Source organism: Cupressus sempervirens, chromosome 5 (assembly GCF_028749045.1).
Source record: "Cupressus sempervirens isolate cs-2001-9-10 chromosome 5, ASM2874904v1, whole genome shotgun sequence".
Classification (NCBI taxonomy): Eukaryota; Viridiplantae; Streptophyta; class Pinopsida; order Cupressales; family Cupressaceae; genus Cupressus; species Cupressus sempervirens.
In genome coordinates this window covers 296,510,994-296,535,354 of record NC_143122.1, presented here as the reverse complement: position 1 = coordinate 296,535,354, position 24,361 = coordinate 296,510,994, and the positions used below count along the sequence as shown (strand labels likewise).

At 37.6% G+C, this 24,361-nt stretch overlaps 1 protein-coding gene across 10 annotated transcripts in view; it reads right to left on the bottom strand.

Annotated features, from left to right (window-relative positions):
* Window positions 1-24,361, bottom strand: part of LOC149555741 (alpha-mannosidase-like) — a 317,266-nt gene that overhangs the window by 156,095 nt on the left and 136,810 nt on the right. For all 10 annotated transcript variants that reach the window (XM_089829886.1, XM_089829889.1, XM_089829888.1 and 7 more), the window contains one exon: window positions 6,552-6,617. In XM_089829886.1, coding sequence (XP_089686012.1) covers window positions 6,552-6,617 — 66 coding nt within the window. The remainder of the gene's footprint in view (window positions 1-6,551; window positions 6,618-24,361) is intronic.

The window sequence follows — 24,361 nt, the reverse complement described above, 5'->3', positions numbered from 1 at the left end:
CGGAAGTTAGAGAAAGAAATTGCATCATTTTAGCAACCGTTTTGGCCAAGCAATGTGCAACATGCAAAAAAATTGGAAAATGATGGTCAAAGCATATCAAGTGGTTTAAAAGACTTGAATGTAAGCTAGAAGGATAGGAAATGCTTTCACACTTACCTTGATCAAAACACTTGTTGTTTTAATACTGCAAATTGCCCAAAACTAAGACAATTTTGAGAAAGAACGTGCCCTAGATGGGTTGAAAAATGAAGAAAACACTCAACAAACTCCTTTCTTGAATAGCCCAATGTGATCCTTGGGTGATTTTCGGAAAAAACGACCTATAGATCATTAAAATTGACCAGGTAATTCTCAAGAAATTGGTATTTTAAGGCTACAAAACCCATTTTTGATTTAAAACACCCAAGAAAGTGGAGCTTTGAGAGCCATACACGTGTTTTGGGGCTAAAAAACGCCGCTTTTGGGTATTTGATCAAAAAGCCTCATATGATGAATGACACTTTTTGGTTGCAAAAGCATGTGCTTTTGGATGAAAAAATTGCCACTTTACTCAAACTCATCCATTTTTCATTAAAGACGCACTTTTTAAAGCCAAAAGCATGTGCTTTTGGGTTGAAAATCGCTACTTATGTGCTTTTTAGTTATAAAATCACTAAAGACGCACTTTTTGATGATAAAATCACATGGTTTTGGGTTCAAAATCCCCATCTTTAGTGATTTTGGTTAGAAATACATGTTTTAAAAGTAAAGACATTCTTTTGAATGGCAAAAGCCTATGTTTTTGAGATACAAATCTCCACCTTTATGCATTTTAACACGAGCATGAGTAATAACATCTTTCTAGGATTTAAAAACACATGTTTTGGAGTTTAAAAATCCCATTATATACAAAAACATATCCAAAAACGCCTTATAAAGAAGTAATGATGTGTTTCTTAGGAAGAAAAATACATGTTTGGGCAATTGCATGTGTTTTTGGGTTGAAATTCCCCACTTATGCACTTTTTATAACTAACTCAAGTTATTAAACACATTAATAAACTTTAAAAATACAATAACACATGCTTTGGGTTTAAATAGGTGATTTAAATGATTAAATAACATGTTTTTGAATTTAAAAAGTCCACTAATATGCATTTAGAATTTAAATTTATTAGCAATGGAGTTCTAATAAGTGTTTAGAATGTTGATATATGCTTTGAGTGATAAAAACCCCACCTTTATGCATTTTTAATGTCTCGTGTAATTAACTTTAATAAAATAACTATAGTTTTCAATACAGAAACATGAAAATAAACTTTAAAAAGCTAATTTTCATTAAAAAACATTAAAAACTATAGTTAAATCACCTCAAAATGAGTTAAAATATTAAAATCCACTTTAAATATTACATATAGTTGTAATTTATAATTTTGCCAACAAAAAGCCCACTTTGGAGGTACTCTAAACACAACATGCTTTTGGCTTGAAAAACCCTAACATTTTCCTTCATAACTTCAACTAGACAACTCTATTTGAGGCCTAAGTTAGCTCGAACCGAGCGGGTTTGCAAGGGCTATTAATGTAATGCAAAGGAAAGACTCAAATCTATTTACAACAAAAATAAAAACAAATAAAAGATGCAAAAGTATACCAAAAATCAAGGGTCTGCAATCAAAGAAGAAAATTGTCTTTTGCGAACATTGGGAATTAAACTACACATTAACTTCCAAAAAGAAATGTATTAACAAAACTACATAGACTACAATTCGGGAATAACGAATTTCCTTAATGACACCTTATGAATACATTGAAACAAAGAGGATAAACCTATGAATTCATGAGAAAACTGCATAGGGTTGCCTCAATTTTGTGATGTCAAAATTGAGAACAACAAAAAGGGCAACTTGGTTTCCAAACCTAAACATTCAACAATATCATCGTATTACTCTAAGACACTTTATTGAAAAATGGTGGGAGAAAATGGATGAAGTCTTCTACTATTGTGTTGATTTTTAAAAAACTTTTTACACAGCCCCTAGGGACAAGCTTCAGCATAGAATGCACAAACTTGGGATTTCTATGCTTCATAGAGTTGTTGTTCAATGATGTATGAAGAGGTTCAAAGTCAAAGTGAGAATTCCAGATGACATTTCAGAATATTTTAGGAATGATATTGAGGTCAAACAAGGAATTCCCTTATCACCTACCCTATTTGCCTTATATATTGACAAACTTAAAGATTGGTTAAACATGCAAAATAATGATGGCATTTAGTTAAAATAATTTTTAATAAGATTGCTCCTTTCTAAAAATGATCTCATTTTGATTGTCAAATTTGTGTGTGATTTGAAAGAAGATTTATTTACCATTGAGCATTTTTGTAAAATGGTGCAAATGGCGGTTAACAGCTGCAAGAATAAACTCATGGTTTTCTATAATAGCAAGAAACAAAATCAGCTTAAGTTTTATTTTGAAGTATCCTTGAGGAAGTTATGGATTACAAATACCTTGGCATTGACATGAACAATAATTTAAGTTGGAAAGGTTGCAGAAAGAAAAGAACTTTAGGAGGTTGGAAGGCATTTTATGCTCTTCAAAATAGGTGTAGAGAGGTAGAGGTTTGTGACTCGAAAACTAGTAAGACTCTTTTTGGTTTTTTAGTTTTGATATTTTTTGTTTATGGGAAAGCTAACGCTATAGATAATTGGTGTGATCACCTAGTATCTTGAGGAGTGGGATAGTTTGAGAATATTAAGGCATGGGAGAGATATTTCAGCCAAGTTGAAGGAGTTTCTTACTTCTTTTCATTAACAACACAAATCTCTCAAGGTGGACCTAAATTTATGGAAGTCCATGAATGAAGTTGACTTAGATGTTACAATACCTTGCATCTAATGTTACAAGGAAAAGGTGTTGCAAAGCCTAGTAATTGAAAGAGAAGAAGCAATACAACATTTGCAAGAGGAAGAGAACATAAACACTGATAGTTTTCAGCAGCTGACATGTACAATAATTATTGAAAGTAGAGAACTTGCTGAAGAGGAAGTTTTTATAACAGAACTTCAGAAAAGGATTTGCCTACAGCTTGGAGCAGAAAACTTTGATTTTGGAGAGATCGATACTCTCACAAGCTATTGATTTTCACTTCGTGGTCTACAAAATAAAAGAATGTGGCATTGTTATTTCAAAGAATGCAAACATAATCTGTAAGTTGTCAGTTGTCACACAAATTAGGGGAGAACCGGATGCAGTACTTCTACAAGAGTCGTTGCATAAATTCAGAGAATTCATGAACATGCTGTGAAGATCTCTTCTAAGTACCTTGGGCACTTCATTCTCATGCCTTTTAGAAGTAGAAATAGTTTATGGCAGATTATATGTAGAAGCAATGTATTTTCTAAATATAGGAAACATGCACATGTATACACCCTTCATGTAATCAAGTTGCAACTGCATTGGCCATGAAACATTGACTAAGACAAACTTAGTTAGGAGTTTTTTACAAAATAAGTCAAGGTGGTTGAGGGTTTCCCCTTTCTTCTCCACTTTTCTCTCTCTTCTTTTCCTATATAAAGGACAAAGTTCATTGTAAATGATCATCTTTTATTTTATGCGAGAAAACTATGTTGAAGTTGGTAGTAACTTGCAACCTCTGTCTTTTTAGATATAAAATTTCTGAATTTAATAAAGACATGGGTATTCTCAAGCTTTGTCTTGTGAAACTTGAAGTATATCTTTGTATTCTTACATTCATTGATCAATTAATCTTTGATTCAGTTTGTAGTTTATCCGTGTCAAGCATTTGAGTGTTCGATTTGGCTTCTTGAAGAGTTTGAGCTTCTAGAAACAAAATTGTTATAGTTTGATAATGGCTGCAAGTACTTGGAATTAAAAACTATGTGCTTAAGTTTAGAATATACTAATTCAAGTTGGATGGTTGGCAAGAGAATTTGTTCCTTGTTATCTATTCGATTTCCTCATCAAAATGACCTAATTGCATGAGACTTTGGGTTCTTATTCTTAATCAACGAAATATAATTATAACTTTGTCTTAGGAGTTGTTCTTATGTCAAATACTGAGCCACCAGTATTACCATAGTGTTAGGTACTTTTTTTTTAAAAATTACAAGTGATTGTTTTTCCCTTACAATCATTCCTGAAAAAAAGGAGTTGATTCAGAGAACCACCAATTTGTTAATTTCAGTTAGGTCTCTACTATAGCCACCTACAATAAGAATGGAGCCTCCCCTATTACTAAGAGGAATGATTTATCTCACTACACCATTGCCTAAAGTCATAATTTTGCAAGTTGTGGTTTCAATAGTTTATAAAAAATTTAGCCAACAACAACATAGTGGAAAGAGTAGAAATAATTCCACTCTTCTTCCCAAGTAGAGCTAAGTTTTTCATAAGAGGTGTCTCCTTTGATTCTTCAACTTTGTTATCAATGTCATCCTTCTCATTATCTAACATGATTACAATGTGGTGGATCTTTCCCTTGGAAAGACATTGAAGTCTTGGAACCCATGGCTCATTGCAACTAAAGCACAAGTTCCTCCTTCGTAGGTCTTGTTTGCTCATATCATCTAGTTGGTTCTGTTGGAGCCATTCCTTCTCCCAAGATTTCTTGCCATTATACTTTTGCAAAATAGTTGCAATAGGTGGAGCTTCATTCTTCAAGCTAGATAAATCCATGTCACAAGCCCTCTTGATTGCCTCTTGGAAGTTGTTGGGGCTAAGCGCTTTGACCCAACTCATCAAAGGATCCATCAAGCCATCCATGAAAAGAACTATCAGCTTTTTCTCCAATATATCAGTCACTGAAACTGAGGGCATCTAAAATTTGGCAATGTAGCTATCCACTAATCCTCCTTGCTTCTTGGTTGTGCTGGCTGCGCTAACTCCTTAAAGTTGAGTCCTAGATTCTTGCCATTGAAAATGTCGGTAGGAGGTGATCTAATCATATCCCAAGGCAACTATCCTATGATGGTACAACTCATGAGCAATATCATCGAGGTTTAATGTTGCAAACTTGATTGCTTCATTTTTTAGCATTGGATTAAGCTAAAAATATGTATCAGTCTTTTCTATCCAAGCATATCTTGTTGATCTTTAGGATACACTAAAGAACGGGAGATTTAACGTGCATATCTTCCACCTCAAATCATTATTATAGTCCTTATTACCCTTGGTGGGGCAGCGTCTCATCCTTATATCCATATAGTCTATGAGGAACATGTCTGGTTGCAATCCTCCATTGAGCCAATCCTACTTGAACTATTTTTGTAACTTTACCAATTAAGGAGCATGATCCTATTGTTTCTTGGATCTCGGAGGAAAGGTGAGAATCATACATCTTGAATTGGTGCCAGGGATCTAATGAATGTCTGGTCCTCCCATTGATTGAATTATCATTGTGGCAATTGTTCCCTCCATTGTTGGCATCACTAATTCTTGTCTCTGTGAGATAAGTGACTACATCAACTATTCTTTTCAATCCTCTCACCACACATAGCCAAAATACTTAGATCCATCTGAGCATCTCACATTCTATCCAATGAGTCATGTTTTATTGCCTAACAGAGTAAATAGTATTGTCTTTGCCCACTCATCAACTTCAACCCAGTAGGCTAGTGAGGTCCAGACTCTGATACTACTAAAATGTCTCAAACTAGATTTTTCACAAATTTTCACTGCGTAACTTAAACATCTAGAAATAAAAAATTAGAAGCTATGTTCATCTCAATTTTGAAATTTTCAGTTTCAGAGAATCACAATTGAAGTATGCAATGCCAATTGAGGAATATGATCGGAAATAATAAAACTTATGGATCAAAAACAGTTTAAAGATAGAGGGAAGCTCCAAATACCATTCAACATTCTAACCACAGTCCCAGCTGGACTTCCAGGACAATTAGGTAATTGTTTTGCATAAACTAAGTGTACACTTCTCAGCCTTTTGTCAAACCATCCAATCAGATATGACTTCAGTCTTCAGAGGCCCATTTACTTTCACATTTCTGCAATTTTCTTTTTGCCATTGACTGGGACTAATATTTGTCAGTATTGCAGTATATTTTTGCTACAGTTCAAGTTCTCAGAAATTCTATGATACATCTTTAAGATGTATAGTATTTTCGAGAAGCTATCTAAAAGGTTTCCATCTTTCTTAGACAATCAGTGAAAATTTTGTTTATAGATAGATGTGTATCTCATAGTAGTTTGATTAACCTGGTAAATGTTGCAAAAGAAATGCTTTCGGGGTTCTAAATACACGTCCACTAGTTATTAATAATTGGTATACTAAATCTTAAACACTATGGCACCATCAACACATTGAAACTCACTGAAAGCCTGTTTACATAGAAATATAACTCTAAAATTAAACATCTGTGATGCCTATCACATCGTTTCTTATACTACATTACTGATATACATAGCACATTATTAATTTACTCAGATTTCAGTGAGTGTTGATCACATGATTCATACCAACAACTTTTGAAACACAAAACTACACAAATAGATGTATAGAGATTGAATATTATATTGAAATATGCAAAACTTACAGGATAATAGTTTCCTGCCACAGGTTGATGTAGCTGTAGATCCCAGTCAGTTCTATAATTCCTTACCTATCTCATAAATAGAGATTAGTTCAATTTTTTCCTCGTTACATGAAGTAAATCATATATAATTTTCCATGTGAGAAAATATAGAAATATTTCTATTGAGAATTATTAAGATGTCATCCTTATTAGTTAAGACGGATACCAAATGTATTAAATAATAAAGAGAAAGTCAACGAAAAGACATCATTCATATGTAGAAACAAAACATACCAGTGCACTAATTAAACTAGAAAAATTGAAAATACATTTAATACCCAATAATGATAAAAATAATCAAAAGCAGTGGAACTTACAACATATACTATAGCAAAAGTTACTGTTTGCAAAATAAAATAAAATAACTAAAAGCTGAGATAGGGTTTTATCTAAAAGAATTGATTGCCAAACTAGCACAATTTTATATAGAAAAGTGGGCTAAGTTGCTAAAGTGTGTGGGGGAACCTTGCAAAGTACTAGAAATAGAAAGAAAGACAAAGCTCAAGGGTTTATGTTAAAAGAATGATGACCAAACTAGTTCAATTATTTTAAAAAGATGTAATGTCCCCGTCATAAAATAAATGTACTTATTTAATCTTTGTAATGGGCCGATTGATTTATTTTATCTCGGACCCATTTTGATTTAGTTTTCGTAGTTTGTGTAGCCGTCAGCTAACTTTGTACACCCTCGGAAAGCTTATCCCAATGGGTACTTAAGTGCGGCTCATAGGTAGTTTGTAGGTATGCTTTGGATTATAATTTTCTGTACTACGGATTCCTGTTAGAGTTCGGCATTGTTCACCTTTTTGGAAGTGAAAGACCTTCCCTATTTGGCTTGTATGGTTTCAGTGGGATTCAACCCTCACCCTATTCCATTGGTGTTCATCTTGGTCTATATCTGGTAAATTGAGGACTTAATTGCATATCTGCTCCTGTTGGTGAATTCTTGGCCCTGCTTCTGCAATTTGTGTATGTTTCCTACTGTAATTCTGAGTAGCATCATTGACTTGTTTACCCTTGAAACATTTCGTTCCACTCTCCACACTCACCACTTTCCGCACAGTCTTATTTGCTAAGTATAGCCAGTTTTTGGTGCTTCCACTTAACCTTACGGGCACCCAGAGACATTGTACGGCTTCTTTCATTCCGTACGACATTCTCCCTAGCCATACGGCCTTTTCTCATAGTCGTATGTTCCCCTGTAACACCATACGGCATGTGGTATCACCCTCCCTCAGCGGCATCATTGCCATCTCTACACCCTCTTGAAGATAAATTAGGCCACCCGTACGACTTGGTTAGTGACCACGTGTGGACTGTTCATACCACCGTACGGCTGTATTGACAACTATACGGCCTTCAAGTACCTCCGTATGGCATCCATTCTAATGTACGGTGTGTCATCCTTCCCAAACACCGTACGGACAAGCTTATTGACTGTACGGACTTGGTGTTATATCCCATAGCCATTTTGGTGACCGTACGACCTCTTGGGCAGACATACGGCATTTCAGTGGCCCCCGTTCTGACTTCTTACATCCATATTCAAACTGAACAGTCCCTGCTTAGCACCTACGCTATTATTTTGTCATTGCTTGAAGGTCGGATCATTACAATGGTATCAGAGCTCTCCGATCTTGCCCCTGTGGACGGTGAATGAGAGTTTATAGCCGAAAGAGAAGAAGGACGCATTCCGTTGATCGAATGGCTGATGAAAAGGAACCAACGGGCGCCGAACTTGTGGCACTTCTGAGGGAACTTGCTCAGAATCAGGCACAGATCACGGATATGCAACGACTCATGGAGGAAACCCTCAAGAAATTGGCCGAGAACAAAATATCTGGAGAACAAAATGGGCATAGTGCGGACTTAGTATCGGGTAAGCCACACCCTCAACCAGCACGCTCTCAACCTTCCATGCTGGCTTTCCCATCACGGAGAGAGACTACCAACTTTCGAAGAGATAAGAGAGGACTGGAGGAATGCAAACCTTGAAGAGGACATTTCCTACAAAGATTACGCAAATCTGAGGATGAGATACTTAAAAGGCAGAAACAGAGGAGGATACTTTAACGATGATCTCAAGAGAAAATTGAGTAAGGTGAATCTATCTCCATTTGACGAATCGGGTTCCATTTCAACACAAGCGTGGGTGATGAAAGCCAATACATACTTCTAGCTAAATCCTATGCCAGAAGAAGAAGCAATCAAATTTTTCGCGTTGTACTTGGAGGTAGTTGCACATGAATGGTGGCACTACGACACTATCACACTAGGGCATGATCAAATAAAGACCTATGCGGAGTTTACAGAGAGATTAATAGAACGATTTGATGGAAAAGACCCCGAGCTCAATTTCAAGGATCTGGCGCAACTGAGGCAAACGAGATTGGTAGATCAATTCATCGTAGAATTTTAGAGAATTTCACAAACATCTCTGAAAGAAGGCGGGTCGTGCTCTTTATGGACGCGCTGGCAGAACCACTGAAGGGTTGGGTGAAGGGATTCAATCCGTCAACCCTGTCGGAAGCGATCAGCAAGGCACGAAGCATGGCATCGTCATCGGCATCATCCTCATCCTCTCAGAGTCACTCACATCCGAAACTGAGGGACAGACCACTGCCCAAGAAGCCATCATTGGATGAAGCATCCCAACAAGAACTCCAAAGGAAGAAGTTGTTGCAAGGGGCCTTGGAAGCCCGGCCACCAATGTCTCGGGAAGGGGAAGATCCATTACATAGAGGTAGTGTTCGATGATGAGGATGAACACGAACAGGAAGAAATGCCAGTTGAAGATGACCAGCATGGCCAATTTAAATCGTACGAAGAGGATTGCCGCCTTGGTACAACTCAGGGGATCCATTGCATTGGTTGGCAGTCCGAGGTGCACAGTTTTCTGTGTGTAGGGTACCCTTCAAGGACAAAGTAAGCTAATGTTGGATGGCGGAGCTAATTTGAACTTCATAATCTCATCCTTGGGAAAGCGAAGAAATCTCCCTATGGAAGCACATGCAGGTTTTTAGGTCAAGGTTGTCGAAGGGACTTTCCTGCCCTGCACGCACCTTGTTCCTCAGCTGAGCATCACAATGGCAAATCACATGGTGATCGAGGACTTTTTCATAGTGGACCTCGATGACATGGAAGTCATTTTGGGCATACAGTGGATGGAAACACTTGATGAGTACGCTCAGAGTTTCAAGCAGATGGACTTCACTTTTGAGGTTGACGGAAAGAAGTTTGTCCTTCGAGGGATGGCAAATGAAGGTTCGAAAGAAGTTTCCGCGCATCGAATGGAAGCAATCTTGCGGCACGATGACATTGAGTGGGCTACGCATTGTTTTATCTCAACAAAACCAATGAAGGGGCACCGAACACCTCCACAAGATGATGAACTTCAGGATAATTTAAGTAGGCATGAAAAAGCTTTCATGGATATTCCACCTGGCATACCACCGCATCGGGGGTTTGAACACACAATAGAGTTGGAATCCAAGACAAAACTAGTCATAACCACACCATACCGCCACCCCAAGAAATTCAAGGATGAGATCAAATGGACGATTCAGGAGTTGCTTGAGAAATGAAGGATTCGTCCTAGTTCTAGCCCGTTCACGTCATCCATGGTGTAAGTCAAAAAGGACGGAACAATGCGCATGTGTGTGGACTATTGCACGCTAAACAAAAGGACGATAAAAAACAGGTACCCCATCCCGAGGATAGATGAGCTGCTGGATGAGCTGCATGGCACAGTCTATTTTTCAAAAATAGATCTCCGTTCCGGATACCATCAGATCCGAATGAGAGAAGAAGATGTGGAGAAAACAGCCTTCCGCTGCCACTACGGACACTATGAGTTCTTGGTCATGCCATTCAGTCTAACCAACGCACCTACCACATTTTAGTTGTGCATGAACCGCATCTTCAACAGATAGTTGCATAAGTATCTATTGGTATTCTTTGATGATCTTCTTATTTATAGCAGGACATGGGAGGAGCACATGAAGCATCTGAACGAGGTTCTGAGTATCATGGAGAAGCAGTCCCTATTCGCCAAACAGTCCAAATGTGAGTTTGGGATTACAGAGATATTTTACTTAGGGCATGTCGTCAGTCAATGCGGGGTTCAAGTGCATCAGGAGAATATTCAGGCTACCCTTAACTAGCCTCCCCCAAAATCACTCACGAATCTACGAGGGTTCTTCGGATTATGCAGTTACTAAAGAAGATTTGTCAAAGGTTTTTCTCAGCTCAGTGCACCTTTAATGGATCTGACGAAGAAAGGGGCTTTCCAGTGGAACGAAGAAGCACAACTCACATTTGATAAGCTTAAAGAGGCCATGAGCACTTGCCTAGTTCTAGCACTGCCTGACTTCACCCGACCGTTCATTTTGGAATGCAACATGTCCGAGGAGGGCATTGGAGTGGTTCTAATGCAGGACAGACACCCCATCGCCTATGAGAGCCAGAAGCTTACACCAGCAAAATGCCTGTATTCTATTTATGATAAAGAAATGTTGGCCATCGTACATGCACTGACCAAGTTCCGACAGTATCTGGTTGGTGCCAAGTTTGTTGTCCTTACGGATCACAACAGCCTGAGATATTTCCTAGAGCAATGGGACTTGAATGAATAGCAACAATAGTGGGTAAGAAAAGTTCAGTCTTTTGATTTCGACATTGAATATGTAAAAGGAAAGAACAATGTTGTTGCAGATGCCTTGTCCAGAAAACCCACCATCTACTCACTAGACCGGATCTCAGCTGACTAGAAGGCGCAACTGTTGGTAGAATATTCCAGGAATACATTTGCTTGTGAGATAATGGATGGCCACATCCATGATGATCGGTACAGAGTGGTAGATGATATCATCTACTATAAAGACCAGATATACTTGGTACTAGAATCCAAACTGAAGTAGAAGATCCTGAAGGAAGTGCACGACTCCCCTTTAGCTAGACATCCCGGCTTTCTTAAAACCTACAGAAGTGTTCGGGAGACATTTTCATGGAAGGGACTGAAAGGGGATGTGTTGCAACATGTTAGAGAATGTACGGTTTGCCAACAAAACAAGTTCGAAGACACTCTTCTTGTCGGATTGTTACAGCCTTTGCCGATTCACGAACATAAGTGGGAAAGTATATCAATGGACTTCATAATAGGTCTTCCCAAGGTGAACAAAAAGGACTGCATCTTCGTAGTGGTTGATAGACTGACAAAGTATGCTCACTTCTTCACCATTCCCTTGGACCTTCAAGCTGCACAAGTTGTCAAACTATTTTTCCAGGAAGTCTTTCGCTTGCACGGGTTACCTCGAAACATCGTCAACGATCGAGATGGTCGATTCGTCAGTATCTTTTGGACAGAACTGTTTCAGATGGCAAGGAGAGAATTATCACCGAGCACAAGTTACCACCCGCAGATAGATGGCCAAACTAAAATTGTGAACAAATGACTCAAAGGCTACCTATGGAACTATGTCTCGGCTCAACAACGTGCATGGGTAAAATGGATCCATCTCGGGGAGTATTGCTACAACACCACGTATCAAATGTCAATCGGGATGGCACCGTTCAAAGCTCTGTATGGGCAAAAACAAATCTCCTTCATCGACATACTTCTAGGCGACAGTCACACTCCAAAGGCGAAGGATTGGCTTCAGGAAGGACAGGACATTCTGAGGAGCTTGAAAGAAAACCTGCACCAGGCACAAAATTGATAAAAGGTGTACGGAACAGACACCGAATAGAGAGGAGATTTGAAGTGGGGGATCTGGTCTATCTCCGGCTTCAACCATACCGACAGTCTTCATTAAAAGGAACAGGAAAGGAGAAACTAAAGCCGCATTTTTATGGTCCCTACTGCATGATCCATCGCATCGGTGAGTTAGCGTACAAACTGGAACTTCCAGAGGGTAGCCGCATTCACAATGTCTTCCATGGTTCCTGTCTGAAGAAGGCTATCGAGCAAAATGTCATAGTCACTACCGACCTTCCACCACTCAATGAGGAAGGAAAGCTCATTCTGGAACCTACTGAGATTCTTGAAGTGCATGAAAAGGTCCTATGGAACCGCATTGTGAGGGAGTACTTGGTACGTTAGCGACATCTATCGATGGATGATGCAATGTGGGAAGGTGAACACATCTTCCAGCACCCAGCATTGCACTTGCTTGAGGACAAGCAAATTTTGGGACGGGAGGACTGTAATGTCCCCGTCATAAAATAAATGTACTTATTTAATCTTTGTAATGGGTCGATTGATTTATTTTATCTCAGACCCATTTTTATTTAGTTTTCGTAGTTTGTGTCGCCGTCGGCTAACTTTGTACTCCCTCGGAAAGCTTATCCCGATGGGTATTTAAGCGTGGCTCATAGGTAGTCTGTAGGTATGCTTTGGATTATATTTCTTTATACTACGGATTCCTTTTGGAGTTCGGCATTGTTTGCCATTTCGAAAGTGAAAGACCTTCCCTATTTGGCTTATACGGTTTCAATGGGATTCAACCCTCACCCTATTCCGTTGGTGTTCCTCTTGGTCTGTATCTGGTAAATTGAGGACTTAATTGCATATTTGCTCCTGTTGGTGAATTCTTGGCCCTACTTCTGCAATTTGTGTATGTTTCCTACTGCAATTCTGAGTAGCATCATTGACTTATTTACCCTTGAAACATTTTGTTCCACTCTCCACACTCACCATTTCCCGTACAGTCTTATTTGCTAAGTACTGCCAGTTTTTTGTGCTTCCACTTAACCTTACGGGCACCTAGAGATATTGTACGGCTTCCTGCATTCCGTACGGCATTCTCCCTAGTCATACAGCCTTTTCTCACAGCCATACGTTCCCCTGTAACACCATACGGCACACGTGGTATCACCTGCTGTAGTGGCAGATCAGAAAAATGCTACAAGAAGTAACATTATTGAAAGTGCAACAAGAAGTTAATGTTATGTTTTATGTTTTTTTTTTAAATTTTAATGTTTTCAATTAAGTCCTATGTGTGGTGGCATAACTAGAATGGTAATTCGATGAGCCTTCTAGGTATAGCCACTTAGGACAATGTATCTGTTGATTTTTCAGTTATGTAGTTTTCTTTAAGTCATAATTTTGGGTGTTCAATAATTAATCCAATCAAATTCTGGACTGTGACAGAAAGTTGGTGACAGTTTTTTTCTGATTCCTTGGATTCTCATGATTTCAAGAAATGTTCTTGAGAAGGAGATGTTTCATATTCCGACTGGATAGAGAGAAAAGCCAGTTTTTTATGTAATAGAAGGATCGAATGCAGAGAGAATAGAAAGCTTTTCATAATTTTTGGTGTTGATTTTCTGCGTTTTCAGTTGGAAATGTGATTTTTCCTTTTGTACCATCTCTTGGAAATCAACATTCTGAAAATATACGAATGTTCTAATTTTACAAATCATATGTAAGTTGATTCTTTGTATTCCTTCATAGTTTAGAGTTTTTTTTTTGGATTGTATTACAGTAGGATCGATTTGGGTGTTGCAAGTCTGGCATAAACTATTTTGAGAGTCGTTCCTTGCTGATGGAAATCATTTAACTCTCTATGATCAGTTCTATGGTCACAGATGAGTATGTATATAAGTTTATTTTCTGTTTTCTTCTCTTTTCCATCCTTCCTATCAATGCATGCAACCGCGCGGGTTTAAGTTTGTGAACCGGTTGAATATTTCATATATTCATCGGTATGTGGAAGATCATAGAGTTTAAATGTGGTAAAGGGAAAAGTTTCTTATATATATGGAATTTCAGAGGTGGTAAGGGTCTGAATATTTCAATATCGGTGGTCAATGTTTATTAAGATCAAGTTTAAAAATCCACGCATGAAAATATAGTGTAGGTTTAAAGATTAGTAAATGTTATTTGCTGGTCAATTTGTGGTCGGGTTGATTTTAGGTTTTATTTTCCTGAATATGTATTACAAATACGTTGCAAAAGATTCAGGTCGGATTTCATTAAGTTTGGTGCAGAAAAATGTTGCGACAGGAGGTTAGGAAAGTTCATGTCGTAGGTTAGTTTTCCTTGGGTATTAAAAAACCAGTTTGTTAACAGTCAAGTTTGGTTTTAGTTTGATCCTGGAGGGTGTATGTGCCCCTTGAAGCAACTCAGTTGAGTGATTAATTTCCTCCTGAGTTTTCCAAGGTGAGGCTCTGCATCATCAACCTCTCTCAGCAGCGTCATTGCCATCTCTGCACCCTCTGGAAGACAGTTTAGGCCACCCATACGGCTTGGTTAGTGACCACGTACGGACTGTTCATACCACCATACGGCTGTATAGACAACTATACGGCCTTCAAGTACCACCGAATGGCATCCATCTCAACATACGGGGTGTCATCCTTCCCAAACACCGTACGGACAAGCTTATTCACCGTACGGACTTGGTGTTATATCCCACAACCATTTTGGTGTCCATACGGCCTCTTGGGCAAACATACGGCCTTTCACTAGCCCCCGTACAGACTTCTTGCATCCATATTCAGACTGAATAGTCCCTGCTCAGCACCTACGCCATTATTTTGTCATTGCTTGGAGGTCGGATCATTACAAAAGAGAGGATAATCCTGCAAAGCATTAGAAATTGAAGAAGGCCATCCATACACAGAAAGCTTAGGGCATAGCTGGTTGGGCTAGATGGTCCTCGTATGCAACCAATTCTGCAAACAACCCTTCATACATTATGGTAAATATTAAAAAATGAGAGACAAACATAGGCCATAGAGAAAAAAACTAAGAGATGTTTTTGACATCTAGAATTGAAATAGATTCAAATTACAACACCTTGGAGGAAAAATATAACTGAATTAGCCTTAACAACCATTAATTAGTTGTGACCACTAATCTGAAACACATCAAATTATACAACTCCCATCACACTAGAAATATCTTTATTATGTCAGTGCTCCAAGGGTGGCTTCCACCTAATTTTTAATTCTTATCAGAATTATATGTTTACTGAAGTAATACTCCCTTGAATTGCTATTTGAAATATTACTCCTTCACCACTAAGACCTTTAACTCTTGAATATAAGTATTTTTTTTGTTTTAAATGAGTGTTTTTCTTTAACATTTTGCTTGTTCTTAATTGTAGATATCAACATCTTGCTCCTTAACCTTTGTAAAAATACACATGCCAATTTAATCAAAACAGTAAGCCTTGCAAGCAATCGATACAATTACAAGTGATTTTTGTTTGGTATCCTTTCCACCTTTAGATGACCTTATCACGTTAACTTATTTTGAAGTAGAAATGTGGTATTGGTGTCAGTTTCTTCTGAAAATATTTGAAATCATTTTGGAAATACCCTCAATATTGTTAGTGCATATATACTTTATTGCATTTAACCTATTGCTTTATTGCATTACTATGTACCTAGGATAAACCTACTTAGGCAGGTATTTGCATGACCTGATATCTCTCTCAAACATTAATAGGCAATTACTTAAAGAAGTGGTATGCACTTTCCTAGCTCAATGGAGACGTGTTATACATGCTACTATTGTTACTAGTATCCCGCTTTTGATGTCCATACAGATCTTTTTGTGGTGTATCTTATATATATTATATACCAACTTGTAACATTCATTGTACTGTAGCTTATATTCTGTAATAGCAGTCATAGGGTCTCTGCAAACCTTAGTTGTTCTTATGCTATTGTAGCTTCATTGTGCAAACTGTGAAAAAATTATATTGAACGTATGGGTTTCTTCTTGTGGCATTGTATTGCAAGCATATTTTGTGAATGATGGACACGCTCATAGAGCACATTATTGTGTCTAGAGCAGCTGACATTGCTAATTTTGTTTTTCTTGTCATCTGGACTGAGCTTCAAAAGTGAGAACTATAAAAGTTTGAAAAAAGAGTTTTCAGTTGGTATATACAAATTACTTAGCATTTGCAATGTTTTGGGCTAAATTTAAACTTGTCTTTCTGTTTGGAAGATCCATATACCCTAAGGTCACCTTTCTATTTGTCAATTTTCAACAACTTTCTTTAGAGGCCTTTAATAACTTTCTTAACTCCTAAAAATATTATTAGCATCTTGCTATATTCTATTTGTTGTATATCAAACTCTACATGCTTTCTAGAATCATATTTTGTTTGCAAGGTAATTGTAGTTTCGAAAGAAAATGTTCAAATGTCACATAAACACATGCCCCTAAATTACTGTTGGTGGCCATTTACTAACTACATCCTATTGAAAGTCCTAAGGCCAATCAAATCATTTCTAGACCTTTTCTAAACCCCTCATCATTGAAAGGAAGCAAGGTGTACTAAAACACCTTCTTAAACCAATCTATTGAGGAAAGTGTTCTGCCTTGCATACCCATCCCTACATTTTGTTTGAAAAAATGTTGGGTCCCCCTTCTTTCCCTCTCTTTCCTTTTGTTTCTCTTTTGTTTTTCTTCATTTTCATTTCAGGGCTTCGTAGTCTAAGACTTCAAAGTCAGTCCCTTTTTTGTCTTCTTTTTGGTCGGATCGTCCAACCTTGCATAATTCCATTGGAGTTGTTCGATTCTTTATAGAGTTTGGATCTCACAGTATTAGCCTCTGTTGCCCAAAACATCACTTGGCAATAGCTCAAGATAGGCTCAATTTAATGCACTGAGCCCAATGTGTTATAAAAGGTCTTTTGTAGTTCATTTTAAACTCACCAACTTATAAGCAGCAAGTTGTGAGCTCTAAGTGTGATAAAGCTTCAAACAACCTAAATTGCTGAATCTTTTGAGGCTGTTGCATTCTCAAGCAACTTCGGGCAGTTTTTTGTGTTTTCTCATGCAAAATTCAAGCTGATGGAGATTTATTCATTGCTTTCTTGAAGTTTTTCTGAATAAGAACTAGCTCATTCACCCACAAAAGTATGAAATGAAAATGACCTACTTCTAGGCCACTATCATAATACTCTGTTGCATTTTTGGGAATTTAGATGTGAAGTACTAGTAGGCCTAGATGTATTACTTCATAGCTGGAAAATGCAAGCAGATGTGTGTTTTGATTGGGCACATATCTCCAAGAAGCTCCACAAGTTGCTACTTTACATTGCTTCCTTTGTCGTTTGGTTGGTGGCCAGAAAAAAGAATCATTAGATAGGCTTGCGAACCCAAGGATCATGAGGAGAGGATCCGCATAATGCCTTCCCCTACAAGTTTTACCCTTAGCTGCATTTTGATCTCTTCACAGTAAATTTTGACTACGTCGATGACACCATTTTCTATAGGATAAACATACCAAGAGACATCAGATTCTAGCTCTTTAAAAACACCATGCTGCTTGTAGATAAATGGGGGTGCCAATTCACCCAATTTTGGACATGTATGTACTTGCAAGTAGCTACTTTCACTATGAAGTCTTTCCTCCTTCCTCGACATTGTACAAATATAGTGATTTTTCTCGAGTTTTGCAAACAAATCCTAGAGGCACTAACAATTTTAAAGCATAAGCCTAGAGTCGAATTCCCCTTCACCCTCAACCACTATAAGTGCGTCAACAACACCGCTAGTAAGGAAGTAGTTTTTTAAGCTAAAGAGCTTAAACCTCTGGAAGTTTAATTATAAGAGGGTTTCCTATGACCTAAAGGGAAAAAGAAAGGACATAGTTCCCAATGCAGACCCTATACGTAAGCCCGACATTGAAGAATTTGTGCAAAAGCTACAACAAGCACAAAAATCTAATTTTCCGCTAAACAAGGGGTGACAGACATTTGGGCTTTTTGTCATGCCCCTCGCATTTATAGCCCCATTAAGAACAACAATTGTCATAGATGTCCCAAAAGGGTGGGTTACCAGTGGATTGGTTCCCGTAATGACCACCTAAGTTGGTTCAAGTTCATCGTCTAAGCCCAAGATAATGCCATTGAACATCTATCAAGTCAACGAGAGAACATTGTCAAATGAAGCCACTCCTCTTATCCCTTCTCCAATAAAGAGTTTTAGGGCCTAGCCAGCTTCGAGGAAAACAAACAATGGCATCCTGGACCTCCCGTATTAGATTCCCTTCTCAGGTACCCACGCTCCTTACAACAAGTTCCATCCAATGAGGAGTTGCCTTTCTAGGATGTACAAGGTTATACAAAGCTCAACCATATGGAATCGAAAGATATAAGTATGATGCTCGCTCTGGAGGAAGAGACCACCCTATTCCAAGAAGTAGAACAAGAAAAGAAAAAGAAAATGGAAGAGGACCATGGCCAAAAGGAACAAGAGGCTCGAGAAAATGAGGCCCAATTGCTCAAAGAACACGATGTCACCCAGAAGGATGATGAACAAAAAAGAGAAAGCACAAAAGAGTACACCTCAAACAAGAAAACAAGAATGTGGTTGAGCATGAGGCCTTCCAAAAACAAGAAGAAAAAATGAAACAACAGGAGGATGCTCACCAAAAATCCATGGAGGCTACAAAGAAGATATTAAGAGATCAAAAAGAAAGAGGAGCTTCAAAAGAAATAGGAGAAATGAGAAATATAGATAAAAAAGAAATAGGTTTGTGAACAGGCGAAAACCAATCAAGTGGGGTAAACCATAAACCTAAAACTTAATAGCTATACTTCTCAATAGCCAGTGATATAGAAGCCCAGGAACCCTTATCCCAAAGAAATAGGAACAACACAAGGAACAATATTCACTACCCAGGACACCATAGCCATAGAGCTTAATGCCCTAGCCCTTCCTTGATAGCTAGAGTCTAGGTTCGGACCGAAAAAACCCTCACAACACTAAAAAGGCTCTCAATAGGATATCGTGGCCAAATTCGCAACTCAGAAGAATGTGACGAAAGCAAGAAATTAGTTTTCCACTAGGAGGAATGAACAAAGAGAAATGATGCCAAGGTTGTCATGGCACCTCCGAATAAAGACCAATTGGAGCTCACCCTTATAGATTACCAACCTACTCAAGTCAATCTAAGAAAATAGATAAAGTGGGGAGAACTCAATAACTTTGATGATGTCACCAGCATGGTGTGCAAGAGCATCAAGAAAGAGTTATAAAAATAAAAAAAGATATTGCAAGCTAAATTGGCCTAGTGTAAGAAAATTTTGCGGGAGTTAGCATCTCTCAATTCCTCTAAGGCTCTTGACACACCAGCCCCTGCATTCACCACATGGGAAGAGATGGGTTCTTTCGAGACAATGACAAGAAAAATCACATTTGCAAACCAATGCACCTCTAAGAAAGTGGACAAGATCTAGTGCTTCCTCTCCGAGTCCACTCGTTATTATTTTGAAGCAACACAAATCAGCCAACTAGTTTGCAATGAGGTAGGTGTATGGAATATTGACATCGCTCGACACAGGAAGCAAATAAAGAGCCTGAAAAAGATACATGTCCTATGTGAAGATGAGCTAGTAACGGCCAACATTCTTGGAAACAAGGATGTATGTTTTGTGGAAATTGGTCAATGAAAGCTTCATTCTCAGATGGATGTCATGAGTATAGCATGAAAGTCGTCCATTCGTTTCCCATCATTAATAGAGAAGTATGTTGCACAGTTTGCAGTGTATATAGAGAAGACCACATGTTCCAAAAAGTTCCCACCCGAATAGTATAGATGGACTTACCATTTTTTATTCTCTAATGGCATGTTTAAAGGAGAAAATGGAGAAGTTTGGTTCCTCCCATAATTTTGAGAAGAGGGTCACGGATGAGGATGCAAGATTCATTTGAGTACCACATGAGGCCTAGATGACCTTCACAAAAATGAGTGAATATTCTGACTAGGCAGATGCGGCCTTGAAAGAGGCCATGTTCCAAGTTGCAATGGGTTGAGAAGTCCATCAGTGTGTCAAAAGGTTATAGCACTATAAAGAGGCCACGCTCGAGGTGATTGACCCTCACAACTCCATTCTTGCATTCTTTATTGTTTAAGTCAAAAGGGATTTTGAGATTCCAGATCTCTACATTGTACCATACTCCAACATTGTTAATTCTTCCATTCTTTTATTCTTTCAGATGTCATCGGGACCAAATCACTTTTTCTAGAGAGACTTAGGTTGGTGTCACATTCAATGCTACCATGGAACTTGTGGGATCCAACATACCTTCAGGTTGCTTCTCTATGTCAATGTTCTCTCACGCGCACTTCTAATCTCTAATTTTCCATTGTATTGTCAATCTCTTCATTAGTATTGAAATCCACAAACATCTTCTTGTCAAAGGTCTTCTTGCCTTTGCATTCACTCCTAGTTCGAGTAGTGCAGGCAGGTGAATGGTTTACAAAACATATCTTTGATCTTTTCACAATTGAGCCTTCAATTTTAATCTTAGTGATGCCTACAACACTAGTGTTAATAGGTTCATTAGAACAAATAACAAGGGGTTGTGAGGAGGAATCAATGCTTGTGCTTATGGATGTTATTAAGCTACTAATTATTATTTTCTCGAACCTTTGCCCGCTTGTATTTTTTCACTATACTGTATGTCTACCACATCCTTTCCCTCATCTTTAATCCCAACAATACACATCTTCAAATTAAGAGTAGTTATTTGATTCAAAATGAATATGGACCACATTCTTCTTCCAAACTCAAATTCATCATAACAATCTTCGTAGAAATCTTATAACTGAGGGATATGAGAAAACTCTACTTCTATGTTTAAATGAGCTTGTGCATAGCCTTTTATGCTCAGTTTCCAAGTTCAGAGCATCTAAGACTGATTTACAAATATAATGACCCAATTCAATAGGGAAGGAGACACCTGGACTTTGCCTTGTTACTAATTTCTTATCTAATATAGGCCAATTATCTACAAAGATCAATTACTATAAAGCAGTCTAAGGCATATTGTGGTAGCCGGAATGGTTCACCTTCAAAACCATCAACTTTGATGAACGTAAACTTGGGAAACTGAATGAAGTAGCTGTCCTAGGTACTCACCAGTTGCATGGCCTTGATTGGCATTCTCATAGTAGCATTCCTTTGCAATTCCTTCCAAAACAAGCATCATTAATCCTTTTATAATCTTTGTGGGCAATTTCCATTATGATCTTTTGATTGTTATGCATGTCCTTATGCTTTATTTTAACAAACAAAAAATGTTAGTCTATGTTTATCGTCATTTCCAAGGATCTCTAAGCGGGCATTACAACAAACATATACGGGTTGAAGGAAAAATTGTATCTCCATCAATCAACGATTCATAATACAATCTTTTCCATTGCCTTGTGCATGCTCAAGAATAAAAGAGGTATAAGAACATATTTAAAAATTATTTTTGAGAAAATTACTCAGATCCTCATGTCATTTTTCAACTATAATCTTCGTCTAGTCTAAGTACTGCTCTCCTTTAATAAGTATTTCGATGAAAAAGTACATCCAATACTCCTAGAAAAATGCTTCCTAGCTACCCTCAAGTCTATGTAACAGAAATGACAATATCCCTAATCTCCGTCATGAGGTTTTCTTTAGTTAATGCTGTGGGCAGCCTTGAACAACCTTTTTGGAGTCTTGGAAGCCAATTTTTGGCAATCACACTTTTGTATTTTACTTTCTCTTCGGAGAAGAAGCAATAAGATGTGCTGATAGTCCATCTTACATGGGACTCCTTCGGCAGTATTTTCATTATGGCCATTATAATTTCCCTATTAATGTCCAACAATACACCACCATCCAAAGACCTAATACATCTAGGCTTTGGATCATATCTATTCATGAATTCAAAAACTAGTTTTGGGCATTGCACAAAAGAAGGAAAAGCAACAAGCTTCTATAAGGTCATTGTCAACTATTTTAGCATCATAGGAGAGTTTGTGGGATTTTTAACTCTTTCTTAGAAATCCTCTAAACTAGCATGACCTAGATAAGTGTCCCCAAATTTTGGTAAGGAACACAAGAGATCAGAACCCGAGGCTAAACTTTGACAAGGTATTGTGGCAAATTTGAACAAACATAAAATCAAATAATGTACCCAACCACAAAATGCAGAAAATTCAAATAACTTCCCTTGGCAACTAGGAAATAATAATGGTTATAGGAAGTTTAAGAACTCACCTTCCATAGAAACTGAATTTCTTGCTAACTCTAAAGAAAAGAACTCATTAACTATAGCACCGATTTTGTCACTTGACAATTTTTGGCTTTTGATGATGAAACAACTAACTCGATGTCTCTTAAAAGGCATGAAACCCATATACTTGATTTCCATGCTCTAGATATCAATTTGTTTGTGCCAGATCAATCTTGAAATGACATTATTTTTACATACACTAATTAGTAGTCACTAACACATAAGGCCTTTAACTTGTAATAATTACCTTTCATTCATAGAAAGTTTTGAAATTTAAAAGTTTTGAGATGCCCAAAATATTACCCTTTCTACAATTATTCACCTTTCTAAATTACCCACCTTTATATTCTCATGTATAATGAACCTTGTACCATGCACCAAATGAGAGGTACGATGGCTCAAGTTCAACACCGCCAACCTATTTATCATTCAAAAGCTTATATTCAAAAGGGGCTCAAGGTATGAAAGGGAGATAAGAAACACAAGAGGAACCTTAATCCTGGAACTGAGAAGTATATAAGTTCAAGTTCATTATAGGCCAACATTGTTTTACATGTCTCAAATTCACAATCAACAAAGACCTGAGATAGATAAGACAACATAAATTTATTAATGTCCAATGGGAGACGAAAGTGTAGCCGAAGGAAAGCCAAAAGCAAGACCACCAAATGGTATCTCATTAATATCCATGGTGCTAACCCCATAGGTTAACATGATATTATCCACAAGTATGATTCATTAATATAAATAAATTCATAAATATAATTAAACAAATATAATCCATAAAAATACCTTTCTTATCTTCTTCTTTTCCTAGTCCATGTGGCTCTATCCGTAGTTGTCCCTTTAATGAATTATTCCTTCTAGAATTATCTCAACTCTATATTTACTTTCTAAAATTCTTCCTTTTCTAATTATAAGGAAAGGACAAAATATACTTTTTTATTTCTTCTTTTCCAAGAGTCACAACATTTCATAAGACAAATCCTTTGAAAAGTTGCAACACTTCATAACTATAATCCTTTCGAAAAGTCACAACACTTCATAAATAAAATCCTTTGGAAAAGTCCCAATACTTTATAATCACAATATTTTAGAAGAGTCGCAACTATTCATAATTATAACCCTTTTGAAGGTTGACATCCTTTCAATATCATGGATACCTTTTAGAAAGTCACTTCCTTAATTTCTTCATGGTCCTATAAATGTTGGGTTCCAAGGTAGGCCCAGCCTCCACAAATGCAAAAGTAGTTGTAAAACCTATATCCAAAGAGCATATTGAGTCATCCAAGGCCTCCACAAATGCAAACAAATGAGAGGGAGTTTGAAAGGAAGACCACTAGTGATGCCTACCACTATGAACGACACCATCTACAACAAACTCAACAAAGGAAAGAATGGAAAGAGAGATAGGATGTGTACATATGCAAAACGAGACTTGATCAAATGAACTCTTGAACTTTACACACAAGTTTAACCAAGATGTTCAAAGAAAACAATTCAGTATACAAAAAGGCCTAATGGAAGCACCTTTGAATAGCTAATCGAAACCACAAGATTTCAACTACTAATGCCTATAATGCCCATACACTCCAAACACCATCTAAAATTGCTTGTGCTCTTAGGCTTCATCAAGGCATCTACAACATATGCCAAAGTGTTAACTTTCTTCAACTTTACGTTCTTGTCCTCTACCATGTCACATACAAATGTTCTTTTTCCTTGCGTGGAAGGTTAGTTTCTTTTCCTA